General features: G+C 41.4%; 1 protein-coding gene across 1 annotated transcript in view; it reads left to right on the top strand.

Annotated features, from left to right (window-relative positions):
• UROC1 (urocanate hydratase 1) overlaps positions 1–12,652 on the top strand; it is a 92,782-nt gene extending 80,130 nt beyond the window's left edge. Inside the window, exons 19-20 of the mRNA XM_061618419.1 lie at positions 5,081–5,180; positions 7,372–12,652. Of these exons, the coding sequence (XP_061474403.1) occupies positions 5,081–5,180; positions 7,372–7,512 (241 nt within the window). The 3' untranslated portion in view covers positions 7,513–12,652. The remainder of the gene's footprint in view (positions 1–5,080; positions 5,181–7,371) is intronic.
• The last annotated feature ends 2,142 nt before the right edge of the window (positions 12,653–14,794 follow it).

Below are 14,794 nucleotides of genomic sequence, written 5' to 3'. Positions count from 1 at the left end.
GATTTTGTGCAACTTGCGGATGGATCACAGAAATGGGTGGAAGCCCGAGGACTGGTGAGATTTAATAAACTTGGGATAATGTCAGAATGTTTGTTTGTTCCGGAATTGGCTCATAACATGTTGTCAGTCAGAAAACTGGTGAATTCTGGGTATTGTGTAACATTTGATAGAGGAAAATGTTTTATGCAGAGAAGAGGCAAAGTTGTCTGTCAGGGTTTCATGACACAGGGGCAGTTTAGAATGACCGTGGGTGTGAAGTGTGCTGATGCCTTGAGTTTAATGGGGCGGAAAGAGAATGACGGTCAGAGCTGTAAGAAGACAGCTGTTAAAAGCACACAGCCACAGTATTCATGTAATGCAGTCAGGCTGATGCCTGAAAGAGTGCATCGCAGCCGAGTTTACAAGCCACAGGGTAAGAGACGTGGCAAACGTGCACCTAGAGCACAAGAGAATGCATATTTCAGAATTTGGTGTCCAGAAACACAAGCGCAAACATTTAAACCAGATCTTGACATAAATCTGAAAGGCACAAAGACAAAGAGTCTGGTTTTGTCAGGAGCAAAGACAGGAGGTCTTGAATGTTTTGTGGATGCAGATCATGCAGGGGAGCTGAGCAGTCGTAAGTCAACCTCTGGCATAGTTGTGATGTGGCACGGGTCATGCATTGACTGGAGCAGCAAGAAACAAAATGTGGTGGCAACCTCAAGTGCAGAAGCAGAGTATGTGGCTCTATCACAGGCCTGTAATGAGCTACAATGGTTCGCAATGCTCATGCAGGAGATAGGCATTGATATGCAATTTCCGATTACTGTATATGAAGACAATCAGACCTGCATCAAGATAGCCACATCAGAAGCTCATACCAAAAGAACAAAACATATTAGTGTCAGATACTTTCACGTAAGGGATTGTGTGCAGCAGGGGTTCGTTAACCTGACATTTTGTGACACTAACAACATGGTGGCTGACATAATGACCAAGCCTTTGTGTGAGGAGAAATTTGGCACACTGGTGACAAGGCTTGGAATGAGTTGAAATTTGATTGAATAAAGTTCTAGCTAAATGTACAGAGATGTTCTGAAATGTACTGTAATGTACTGAGATGTAATTTGGAACTGTATTGCAAGGTGTATTGGAGAAATGTATTGTTGTTATTGTTGTAATGAGTTACAGACATGATGGGGAAAAGGGGGATTGTTGACCATTGAACTGCACTGTCACTGAGTCTGTTTTCCATCAAGTCTGAAAAACTGTAACTAGGGGGAGTTATGTCTTTGCCCAGTCTGGGAACGGACTGCCAAGGCCGTTGCTATGGTAGCCATCGCGATAAACTGGGAAAAGTTCTAGCAGCTACCTGTGTTAAGCTGAGTCTTCTGTGTATTGCCTCTGAACTGAGAGGTTGTCTTCTGTGTTTACCTTTGGAGAGAGAGGTACCAGAAGGGGGGGTGACTGAAGAAACTCTACATGTATTTACTCTTAAGCCTTTGGCCATAATGTCTTAATAAAGACTCTTAACATGCTTTAATGCTCTGAAGAAGTTTCTTGCTCAACTTAACTCCAACGTAATGTATGCTGTTTCACGCAACAACGCACACACGTCAACAGTATGATATCCAACAAAGTCACTGTATGAATGGAACAACTTCTGTTTGTGCAACAGAACTGCTCCTATCTCTCATCCTCCCTCCATGCACCCCCTCTCTTCCTCCCCCTCACATACCCCCCAATCTACTTTTGAGTATTGGAGGAACCTCAGAACAAATTTGGGGGAAGTACAGGTGGAGGAGAGGTAGGGAAGTTCAATTGGCTGAGAGGAAGTCTTTCCACTCATCATATCCTTTGGTGTATATTTTAGAATGCTTGCACAACTAGGGCTTCAGCTTTGGTGACGTACTTACTTGTGGCGTGTCTACAGAACAATTTAAAAACTGGTTTAACTGCCATGGCTTCCTTCAACAGATAAAGAATTGTAATTCCAAGGGGCAAGGGCCATAGGTCAGTGCATAGAACAGGGATGGGGAACCTATGGTCTTTCCGGTGTGGTTGGACTTGGCCATGCTGGTTGGGAATAATGGGAAATGGAACCCAGAAATATCTGGTGGGCCACAAGTTTCCTCTCCCTGCAATATAGAATTAGTAGTCTGCCTCAGTATAAGGCAGTGAAGCAAGATATATTAAATTTGGGGAGGACACTAATAATTCCTTGCTATTGAGCTCTAGTGCTCTCCACAGAACTACACCTCCCAGAGTTCCCCCCCTTTTTTAAAAAGGTGGTATACCTTTAAAGAGATAAGTCTGTTAAACAGAGTTGGAATTATTGGAAGTCAGAAGAGTTACACAGCAGTTGCAATAAATCAGTCTGTTAAGACCACTGGTAAAAGTAAGAAAGAAAAGTTAAGGTTTGTTTATTTCTAGCATACACAGCCGTCTCTCTGAGTGAGAGCTCAGGATGGCACCTTCTCCCAACGTGGAGGGGGAATAATAAAAAAATGTACAGTAGGGCCCTGCTTTACGGTGCTTCGCTTTACGGTGATTCGCTAATACAGCAGTCTCAATTAGACGCAATTAGACTAAAGCCCCACTTATACGGCACTTGTTCCGCTTTTATGGCGGTTTTTGGGCATCACACGCCATTCTATTCAATGAGTTCCGCTTTACAGCGGTTTTCGCTTTACAGTGGGGGTCCGGAATGTAACCCGCTGTATGAGTGGGGCCCTTCTATATGTGGTCTGAGAAGAAGCAGAAGGCTCAAAACAAACAAATCTCAAGAGTGTCAGTGAGAGGAAGTCAAACATTACTCTTTCTGTCTAGCACCCCTCCCCCCTTCAAGGAACGAACTACAAGTGTTGTTGTGTCCCATTCCAACAGGAATTTGTTTATCATGTTTGTAGTCTAAACTTAATGAACAGTGTGTGGCAGGGGAGTTTATAGAGCTTTCCAGTCAACTGTTTTCTGTGGTCACACCTAGACATGTAAAAACCAACACAGTCTCTTTAAGCTTGTCACAGCTGCAGCCTTTACATATGAAAGGCACCCTTAAGGTCTCAGCTTCTGCTCTGTTTGGTCTATTATCTCTGTTTTTTAAATATTTGAAGGCCTCAGGCACAAAATCAGCCACATTTACAGCATATGTTACAAGTTACAGATTCCATTCAACTTTCTTTTGTCCTTTCCATGGCTAACAACAGTGTATGGTTATGGGTGAAGTAGAGATTTTAGTGATGGTGAGTAGGGAGCCAAAGGAGACTGTAATAATTCTGGACAATTGCCACCTCTTGGTTCTGGACTTACAGTGTAGAGCTCAAGAATGTGATCTCCTACATGGCCCAATAATGCAGAGCATTCCTTACCACATGCTTTAGTGTGAACTTATTAGGCCTAGTTGAAGAGATGAAGGATAAAAGAATCAATCTTCGTCAATATCTAGGGCAAATGGTCATTAGTTTTTGTCTTGAACATATTCTTCCATTGCCACATCCCCATCCTCGTCATCATCCCTATGCTGTAGATTATACAACCTTTGACAAATCACTGTCACTTCTGTATCCTGTATATACTGTTGAGGCTAAAATGTAAAATCCTAGTAGCAAGTAGCCTCATGAAAAACATTTTTTAAAAATATATACCACTTTCTCTTGATTCAGTGAAGCATAAGCCGGGGTGTTTATTCAGATTCCACTGTAGTCGTTGCTACCACAGCAATTGAATTCCAAACTGCAGTGTAATAAACTTAAATAACGATGACCTGACCTTTGAAAAACCTAGTAATTTTAGCCACTTAATCATCAGACATGGAGGCATTTTCATTATTTGTTTAAACAAGTGCTTTTTGGACTATCTTGTACTCAGGAGAATTAAAGGAGGCTTAACCCTTGGCATTGGCAGTTGAATAAGAATTGATCTTGCTGGTTGGGCATAGTGTGGGAAAATACAAATTGGATGGCTCTTTATCCCACACTAGAGCTGCATACACACCATACCATTAAAGCACATTCAAAGCAGATTCCCTCCAAAAATAATCCTGGAAACTGTAGTTTGTTAAGGATGCTAGGAACTGTAGCTGTATGAGGGATAAACAAGAGTTCCCAGGATTCTTTGAGGGGAAATATAAGTTATGATTTGTACACAGCCTAGGAGTGCCTTGTTTGAATTGGATGTGCCAAATTACAACAATATTTCTTAGGCCTAATATCCAGCAGTGTAGTGGCAAATTCAGAAGTGCAAGATCCCTTCATGATAGTCACAGCTATGTCCCCTTTTTTGCTGCTGGGTTGAGAATGAGATCCTTGTTAATGCCTGCTCCCACAGCAACAGACGTCCCTAAAAGCCAATAAGCATGCAAGAGGAGTGTTAACTACTAAGAAGAGTCTTCTCAGTGACTGACTCGTCTCCTTTCACTCTGATTGGCTCCAATCAGCAGGAAAGGACAAGGAAGGGTCTTCTAAGACTCTTCTAAATGGCTAGCACACTCCCATTTCATGTTGATTGGCTTGTAGGATGCTGGAGACATGGGGACCCTGCTTGGACCCTGCTCCCAAAAAAATAAGGGGAGTAAGACCCTCCGAGACCTCAGATGGCTACACCCCTGCTATTATTGATCTTTCCTTCCTCTCCAATAGGTATGGAAGGTTCTGTCAATTTCGGTTCTCTCAGTTTCTCATGTTTCCAATCAGTTTCCAATTCCAATTCCAATTTCTGCAGCAATTTGCAATTTATTTGGAAAAAAAAAACCCTCATGAAAATTCATCAACTTTTTTGTGCAAATTTCTCTGCAAAATACATTTTGTATGCAATTTTAAAATATCTACACATTTTTGCAAGTAACTCCCCCTAATATAATATTTTGTATAGTATTTTCACTCATGTATTGATTTTTATGCACACTTTCCCCTAATTTATGCATTTTTGTAAACATTGGTTGGTTGGAGAACTGTATCACAAAATTTGAATAAAAAATTGATAGATTCATCTTTAAATGTGAACCGAATCAAATTTCTTCCCCTGTTCCTTCCTCTCAAATGTGTCTAATTGGACTGTGTCGGGTTATGATTTGAATGTAATTTTTAAATTAATTTTATAGGGGAGAAGTGATAAATGGAGGATTTGGCCTTGTCCTGGATGGCTCAGCAGATGCAGAAGAACGTGCAAAGATGATGCTGAGCTGGGATGTTTCCAATGGGGTAAGCAAATATGCTTGATCTACTTCTTTTGAAATATTGGCTTGGTATTTATTTGGTTTTAAATGTATTGAAAAATATAGGATTTCCCAAACATCTTCTCAGCTGACATGAAATTACCAAGAGTCATTTCCTCTACTAGCTGTTCTCTAATGACATGTATTACTTGCAAGTTTAGGGATATCTCCAGGAATTTAAGATCACTATCTCCATCAGATATAGCTGGAGTTTAGAGTGAGGAACAAAAGCATATTAGCAAAGGAACAATGTTCCAGTTCACACATGGTCTCCCTGTCAGTGGCATTCAACACAGTTCATGATTATGGAATTGTTTTGGATACTTTTCAACCCTAGGAATGCTAGAATCTAATATGTACTGTTTTAATTACGACACTGCCATCCTGTAACATTATACAGAAGAGAGACTATTGTTTCATTGCACCCCTTCTGAACCTGCTTGTGTCTTAAGATAGGCATTGGAGGCCCTGCTCATTGGTTTACCATTAAGAGATACCAGATTGGCAGGTGCCAGACACAGGACCTTTTCAGCAGTGACGCCTCATTTCTAAAATTCCCTCCCTTGAGAAGTACATATGGGTGTCGAATTGATTTCTTTCAAGTGGACTGTAAAACAGTTCTTAATATGCTCTGCTTTTTATTGAAGATTATACTGGCTTGATTTTAGCTCCTGTTGTGCTTACATTTTAATGGTGTATAGTTTCTTATACGCACCTAGTGTGGTGTAGTGGTTAAGGTGTTGAACTACAACCTGGGAGACCAGGGTTCAAATCCCCACACAGTCATGAAGCTTACTGGGTGACCTTGGGCCAGTCACTGCCTCTCAGCCTCAGAGGAAGGCAATGGTAAACCCCCTCTGAATACCGCTTACCATGAAAACCGTATTCATAGGGTCGCCTTAGTCAGGATCGACTTGAAGGCAGTCCATTACATTATAGTTTCTTATGTGTCGTTGGCCACTGGTAAGCTTATTCTCTAAGAGGCAGGATATACATCTATTAAGAAGTAGTAGTATGTGACATTTATTAAGCGTTTGTTACCAAGGTCTCCAAGATACTTACACTTAAACAAAAGTTAATGAATCCATTATTTTTGAAATTGCTCTAATGATTGGAGGGAAGGTGTTTCCTGAGTCTGGTTATTTCACTAAAGTGATACTCTCACATTTTGTATTGTTTTTTCTGTATTGTTTGTGTCAATAAAAGGAGTAAAATATTCCAAAAAGGCCACAATTCTGTGTAGTGAAGAATATGGCTCCAATTTATCTACAATATCCTAGCTGAAAGTCTTTTTTCTGGAGACACATTGATGTCATTGGAGCAATTCTAGGAGGATGTGGTAAACTGAAAATTAATCCTGCTTTAGTTGATGTAGATGCAGAACACAAAAGGGATTTACTCTACATATACTCTCTTTATCATTGCTGAAAGAGATGTGGGTACGTTGTACAGGAAGATTAATTTTATGCTTGAGCCATGGAGGTACACCCTTAATGCACCTCATTTGTCAGAGATAGATGATAAAACAGCAGCCTGTAAATAAAGCTTGAACTGATGTGATAACAACATTCCTCCAAGTTCTTTCCTCTTGTCAAACGTTGCCTCTTGCTCCTATATCCATGACAGAAAGGAAATCACCATTAGTTATATTACCAATACCATTACTTATAATACTTTAATTCTGCAAATTATTTACTAAAGGTATTTAACCTTGAATGGAATACTTCAGTAAATCTGATTTCCAGACAGTTGCCTCAAGGGGAGTGTGGGGGAAGCCTTTATCACTAAGTTCTGTCTTTGACTATAGTTTTAGGAGTGCTTATTTGTCATACCACACCTTCCCATGAAATAAGCAGTGATTGCTCTAGAAAGGCCTGTAATTAAAATAGAACATACTACAGATCATGGTTGGAATACTAGGATTTCCATTACATAAGAGGGAACTTTGTGAAGCACCCTGTTATACTGTGCCTGGCTGTATTTAGCTGTCCAGTAATCTTATAACTGGAATTAAAACATATCAGGTTAATTTAAAAAAAAACACATCCAGGGTGGAAAATCCAGTTATTAAGAAGTCAACAAGTGACAAATAGGAAGTATTCTTCTGCTGTTGACATATGAGAGATGAAACACTCTTTCTGATTTTATATCCATTTATTTTTGTTCCATGTGGCCAGGTTGCAAGACGCTGTTGGTCTGGTAGCAACAATGCTTATGAAACCATCTGCCAAGCCATGGAGAAAGATAAGAAACTGAAGGTGACCCTTCCACATAAGGTGGTAGATGACAGCATCCTGGAACAAGCCCTGTGTTGTTAACCCTGCACTACATTCTTTTATTCTGATTTTTTGAAACAAGCTTTGAACAACGCTCTACTGGCTCTCAACAGGCTTCCACTAAGATGGCATAATAAATAAACATTTGAGTCTGTCTTCCAGGAGAGCAGCTCTTTTAAATTTTTATTGTCAGGGAAATCCATATACATACATTCAACATGCATGGAAGTCTTTCCAATATGTCACAGCGAGTGGTTCCCCAATCCCAACCAAAGATTCTATTCAACATGAGCAGTAGCATAAAAATACTGAACATCCGTTCTTGTCTGTCAATCTAGAAATCAAAGTGCAAGAAATAAGAGACAGGAACATGTGCATTCTAATTCCATTTCTGGCACTAATTATGCTATGTCGGGAAAGTCATTTTTCAGTTTTGTGGTCAAAATTCAGTATTGTTATTGTAAGAATATTTAGGTCTCTGTGTCAGGACTTACTTATTGCCCCCAGCTGCTCAGGAGGGTCTGACCGTGGCTTCCATTAGAAATCCATTTATTGTTTATGTATCCTGTTCCTTAGCTAATTTATATATACAATAAGGATTTCACTTGCAATTGTCTGCCCAAATGTTTCATCTTCCTTATGTACTCTGGATGGATGGGTCAGAGCTGTCCCCACAACCCAACCTTCACTCACCTCTCTGAATTCTACTGTTCATCTATCTCCTTGCCCATAACCTGTTGGTCTATCAGGATGTGGTAACTCACCATCTCTTAACACACAAGGAGCACTTTCATGGAGCCACTTCACCATGTAGAAATGGAGGGAAACATTCACCTCAAGGTGATATTTCCCCCCTCAAACAGTGGTTGGTTGTTAGTCTGGATGATATTCCTAGTCCTCCTGTCTGCTGGCATCATTAATCTCTTCAGCAACATTGTCTCCATCCATAAATAATGAAAATGCCACTACTTTCCGCCGTGGTGCCCAAATGGCTTACACTAGAGTTGGTGCCTTTTGGCACTGTACACTGTGGAATGCCATAGCTGCATTGGGCTGTGGCTGCTGGTTAGAATGTAGTCCAAAATTATCCTCAGTTGCAAATGGTTAAGACCTCTTCAGGCTGATAAAGCTGCAGTGATGAATCACACTCTGTGGTGGTATTATCAGTATTCTCTCTCTCTCTCTCTCTCTCTCTCTCTCTCTCTCACACACACACACACACACACACACACACAGAGCAATATATTATGTTACTGGGTTTTTAATTTTGGAATCTGCCAGCCAAATATTTAACATCTCACTTAGAAGCTTTTGGTTATAGATTTTAAAGCCAGATATTTGGCTTCATCAGTCATTTCAGAGAAGAGAGTTCTCCTTTCCACCTTGGGTAGCATACTGCAGAATTTATAGTGTTAGAGCCAGGGTGGGCAGACTTCACACTTGTCAGATCACCTTTGTTTTTGTTTTTTACTGTAGTTTGTGAAGGGTACTGGGAATTAGAGCTCTGTGAGGGATCGTCTAACAACTTTCAGCACCAGTTCCCAGGATTCTTTGGGGGAAACGGTGACTGTTGAAATGATATAACAGTTATTTACACGAATGGAGCAGTATTCAACTAACTTTTTGTGCTAGTGCAAAGATTAGTGCTAAAACAATGGGATTTGCCTCCTTGCTTCCTACAATACACCTCATCCTGTGCCCAAATCTGCTCCAGAGGTTTGAGGGAATCCTGAGGAAAGATTTAGGGAGTGCACAGGGGGAGATTGATCTCATGCAAGGAGAAGTCCTTGTGCTGACAGAAGCTTAGCCTTAGTGCTACATTGAATATAACCCATGATGTGGATGTGGCCATAGTTAAATGTCAGTAGTTAACTGTAGCTCATTCGTAGAGCATCTACTCTGCATGTAGACGGTCCCAGGTTCAATCATCAGCATCTTCAGATAGGACAAGGAGAGAACCCTGTCCAGAATCCTGGAGAGCTGCTGCCAGTCAGTGTAGACAATACTGAGCTAGATGGACCAATACTGTGACTCAGTATAAGGCAGCTTCTTCGGTTTTTATCAATAAATGTAGTTTAACTAAATGTTTTGAACTTTTTAATATATAAAGTAGTTATAATTATTATTCAGCTGCATGAAAAGTGGTTAAACTACTGTATTGGTTTCATTACTGCCCATCATTGAAAGTAGCATAGATATTGGGTAAATTGGGGCCTTAATTCCTGTTGTTTCTTGCTAATGGAATCATCTTGGTTAAAATTATGTAGAAATCACATTTGTTTGCACCTAAATTCCCAAGTAATTGCTACCAAGAAATGACTGTGTGAACAGAAACTACCAGTGTGGATTTGCCCTTTTGGGCAGGGGGTTAAAGAGATTGAACTAGATGACTTTCAGTTCCTTCATCTCGGCAATTCTTTGCAAGGTTTTTTGTTTGTGGTGTTCCATGGTTTTGTGCCAGCGGAATGCAGTTCAATTTAAGCTATCAATGAAGCATACCTCATTGAATAGCCCAAGTTAGCTCTACAATAGACTGAGGACAGCTTGTTCCCAAGAATGGGTTTTTGTTTTTTTTAAAAATCTTATAAAGATTTTATACTATTTTGATAAGACATAACAAACATGTTCATAGCCAATAGTCTTCATATGACTTTAGCTATACTAAAACTACATTAACAAAGCCAACTGTGTAAATAACTTTGCTGGGTACAGAGATATTCATTATAAAGACCTAAAATGATACTGTGAACATATGTTGGCAAATACTTTGTGTAGAGGGAGGCCACCCATGGGTTGCAGTAAAAAAATAATGGCCCAATTCAGTCATAACAATGAAAATGAAAATGAGCAAATGTGAGCCCTTTGTTTCTTTTTCACATGTGAGATAAGGAGATGGGAAACTTCCAGTTGTGGATTGTAACAGCAGGTTCCTATTTTGTGCAAGTACAGAAAACTGGTTTGTACAAACTAGGGATGGAAAGACCTGTCAATTTCGGTTCTCTCAGTTTCTCATTTTTCCAGTCTTAAATTCAGTTCTCCATATGTCTGCAACAATTTTTTTTTAAAAAAGAATCCTCATGAAAATTCTATAGCATTATAGTGCAAATTTCTCCTATAAATATATTTTTGTATGCAGTTTTGACTAATATACACATTTTTGCAAGCAATTTCTCATCATATAATGCATTCATATATTAATTTTTATGCACTTTCCCCTAATACATGCATTTTTATAAACGTCGTTTGGTTGGCAAACTGCATCAGATAACTTGAATAAATGTAAATAAGTTGCCCATCCCTAGTACAAACCATAGTTCGTTCACAAACCAGGAGATCAAACCAGGATCAGGTTGTGCCATAGCATCTTGCTATATACGAATCATGCCTCCAAGTCTCTTAATTGAGCAAAGGGCAGTAGCAGATACAATGGCAGATGACTCCACCCCCATTTCCCTCATAGAGCTACAATATTCAGAGTTTCTTGGAAGAGGGTTGATTGTTAAACTGTTCTGGGAACTGTAACACTGTGAGGGGAAAGTGTCTCCTAACAACTTTCAGCATCCTTAACAAATTACAGCTCCCAGGATTCCTTAGGGGAAGCCATGACTGTTTAAAGTGTTGTAATAGCTCTTTAATACATGGTGCAGGCCTGCAAAATCCAGAGAAGTGCAAATTTTGAAGGGTGACTGAGTTTTGGTTTGTTCGAAAAGTGCAAATTAAGCAGATTTACCTTTAAATGTGAACTGAATCAAATTTCTTTCCCATCCCTAGTTATGACTGTCCATATTTCTCATGTAGTTAAAGTACAGTTGTTAACTACCACATCTGAAGAGCAAACTGAACTTTTCCAAAATGTGTACATGAAAGCAATGGAGAGGCATTTTAAGCTTGCTGCTACTTGCTAAGCAGAGGTATAAGACACAGATATAGGATACTTGCAACATGAAGGTTATAGCTCCGTGGTAGAGCACGTGCTCTGCTAACAAAAGCTCCCAGATTCAATATGTGGCAGCTCTGGGTACTGCTGGGAAGACTCCTGTCAGGAACCCTGGAGAGCTGCTGCTAGTCAGTGTAGGCAGTAGTGAGCTAGATGGACCAATGATCTGACTTGGCATAAGGCAGCTTCCTATAACAAAGCTTTGGCAAAACATTCACATTCTTCACTGACGTCAAGAGTCAGGGCTGGCAACATATTTTGCAGGCCCAAGCCAAAAGACTCGCAGAATCCCCCAAACATTCTTACACATATGGAGATGATTGGTCTGGTTGGGGTGCTTATGCTGCAGCTGCTGAACCTCACCTTTTCCTCTCTTGCCAGATCATGTGTCCTCCTGATCACATGGCAGCCTATGTGTGAGGAGCTGCTTGTGTGCAGGCTCTTTCCTTTGCAGATGACCTAGTTGTCGTGAGCCCTGCACAGAGCTGGTGGACGAACAAGGATGAAGTGTGTGAGGAGGACTTAGAGTGGGATGTTCAAGCCGGGGAGGGTTTGAGTGGGGAGGGGGACTCAGGAGAAGCTCCTGCCCTGGACTTTGACAGTTCAGCCCCAGCAGCTCCCGAAGCCCCTATGGAGACTCAACCAGACCAGCCGGCTATTCCTCAGTCTGATGTTTCCTCTCTCCCCATTCCCAAGCTCATGCCCCCAGCTGACAGCCCTCCTCCCTCAGAGGGGGAAGACAGGACAGTGAGCAAGGCTCCGCCTTTGCCTTGCACCGGGAGACATATGAGGCGGGAGATTCAACAGACACAGTTGAGGCAGAGTCTTCATGTGCACACGCACACCTAACAGTGACAGGGGGACTTAAGCTTAAGCTGGGCAAAGGGGGGGGGAGTAGTTGCTGAGTCAACATCTTTAAGCCGCAAAGTTTGCGTCTGTGTTAGAATTGCTCAATATGTTTTTAATGTTTTTAACTCTTTTAAAAAGTTTTAATGTTTTTAACGCTGTTTTGTTTTAATGTATCTTAAGATCTGATGTTTTAAAGTGTTTTTAGCGCTTTGTTTGCACCCTGGGCTCCTGCTGGGAGGAAGGGCAGGATACAAATTAAATAATAAATAATAAATAAAGTTGTGCCTAGGTAGTTCTAGAGAGGGATGCTAAGTTCTGAGTAAGCCGTAGGTAGACTCATGAAGCACGCTGAACTGAAACTTTCTCTTACTACAATAAAAAACAACACAGCTGTGACTGAGTCTGAGTTCTTTGGGTTCGGGCAGAACACTAGGCTTGCAAAATCATGCCACTAGGATTATGAGCAGTTCTCAAAGCAATCTGCCACAAGGAATGTTTGTGCATGTCTTCTCTCCCATCAGGAGCAGAAAGGCAATGGGTCTGAGAAAGTGGTACTGGCCAGGTAGGTAGAGTACACTGCAGGCTACCGTGACAGAATATATCCCCAGGGTACCAGAGTGGTACTACCTAGGGTGGCCTCATGAATGGGGACAGGTTATGCAACTTCTGTCCAAAACCCGAAGTCCTGGTGAATGCCAGCCCTTTGCATCTAGCTTACCTTATGTCTTGCAACAAATTGCTGCAGTCTTAGCCCCTCATCCACCACACTATGTCCCATTGTGGTCACGGTTCTCCTCCCTCTCCTGCAGCAACACACTGCCTTCTTCATGGGGCTTCCAGATGGCACTGGACAGGTGACAGTGCCACTTCTGAACAGGAGTCAAGGTTGGCCCCTATCCGTGGTGGTGGCCTACAAATCTATGGGGCAAGGCATTGCATTTTGGGTAAATTACAATGGTGTCTGCTCATCATGGATGGGAGCCTACCTTGGTTAGGGTTGCCATATTCCAATTCCACAAATCTGGGCAGGCTGATTTACATATTATGCAAATTATAAATTAGTTGTGTAATTTGCATATTATGCAAATCATGTCCTGATTAGGCAAATTAATCATATTAAAAGTTGCATTGTCCAGTTTTGTTTTGTGCCTAGCAATTACCACCAAAAACTGGGGGAGGATTTGAACATTTAAAAAAATCCTTCATTTTCAACCTTAAATGCCTATTATGGAATATTTAGTTATTAAGAGGATTTATATACTGCCTTTCCACTGTTAAAAATGGAGTTCAGGGCAGCTTACAAACACAGTAAAAACAATAAAAATGCACAGTCAATGTAAAAACAATAAAAACACAACAAACATAAAACAAGTCAATGCAGCACTATAAAAATCATACAAGTTTTAACGCAGATAGAAATCAAGATTTCAATATCAGTTCTGTCAATCATCTTATCTAAAGGGAGCATGTCTGAGCATGTAAGAAGTGTCTTTAGTACACCGATTCTCACATATCCAATCAGAGAGAGGGGAAATGGAGCCTTCTATGATAAAGGCTGGAACATGATGGAGACCTGGGTGCTGGCACCTCTTTTTTTAAAAAGAAAATAAAACTGCAGTGAATTCTAGAGACCTGGCAAGCTGTGGTAGCATTAGACAGGGTAGCTGTTCCATTCCTATTAGTCTTGGGGGGGGTACATCCCGCACTGCATTGAATATATGCATAGAGAGAGGGAGCGCCTCTCTGTGTATGTGCATATATACATGTGTGTAGGTATACGTGCACACACACACATCCACCCCTGGGAAGATGGAAGTAGGGTGATCTTTGGTGGAGAGATGCCTGCCAGTCATTTTGAAGAAGGGTATGTATCAAAAAATACTTGTCAGCCTTTTCTGACTTGCTGAACAGAGGCTCTGTCAGGCAACAGGGTGAGTGAGGCTGCATTCCAATGCAACTTTACTTAGGCGTAAGCACCATTTAACAAGGTGGGTACAGGGCTTAAAAATGCCTTTTCTACAGAGAGGTCTGTTTTTATATCTTGTATCTGTTCAGGGGAGGGAGTGTTTGGTGGAATCAAACCCTTTTATTCCACCCTCCATGATGACAGGCAGACCCTCCCATTGCATTCACCACTTAAGACACATATCCTGAGAAACAGCAACTGAGATGAAAGCTGCTTCTCCTTGCTGACGCAACCAGAAAGTGTATGGGTAAGGGGTGGAGCAGCTGCATGTGTTGATCAAGTGGGCATGTGCAGTTTTCTAACCTGCTAGTGCCGCCCCTAGGCTCTGGGGCCCCCGTGCTTGGTGATGAGAAGCTGGGCTACGGCGGGTTTTTCTTTTAAGCCATGCAGTCTCGCCAGCCGCTTCCCATTCTTGGGGAATCTCCCGCTCTTCTTCGGCTGCGTGCATGAGCAGTTTTTCCCCTCTCCACTCATCAGCTGTGAAGCAGGTGTGTGTGAGGTTTTTAGGCGGGAGGTTTGAATCCCCTGCCTGAGTGGCTTCCTTGTGCTGCCTGCCGCCCGCTCGTCAGCTG

The sequence above is a fragment of the Rhineura floridana genome, chromosome 3 (genome assembly GCF_030035675.1).
Source record: "Rhineura floridana isolate rRhiFlo1 chromosome 3, rRhiFlo1.hap2, whole genome shotgun sequence".
NCBI classification, from domain to species: Eukaryota; Metazoa; Chordata; class Lepidosauria; order Squamata; family Rhineuridae; genus Rhineura; species Rhineura floridana.
Note: the sequence above shows the minus strand (reverse complement) of the source record. Positions and strands in the feature narration are given on the sequence as shown.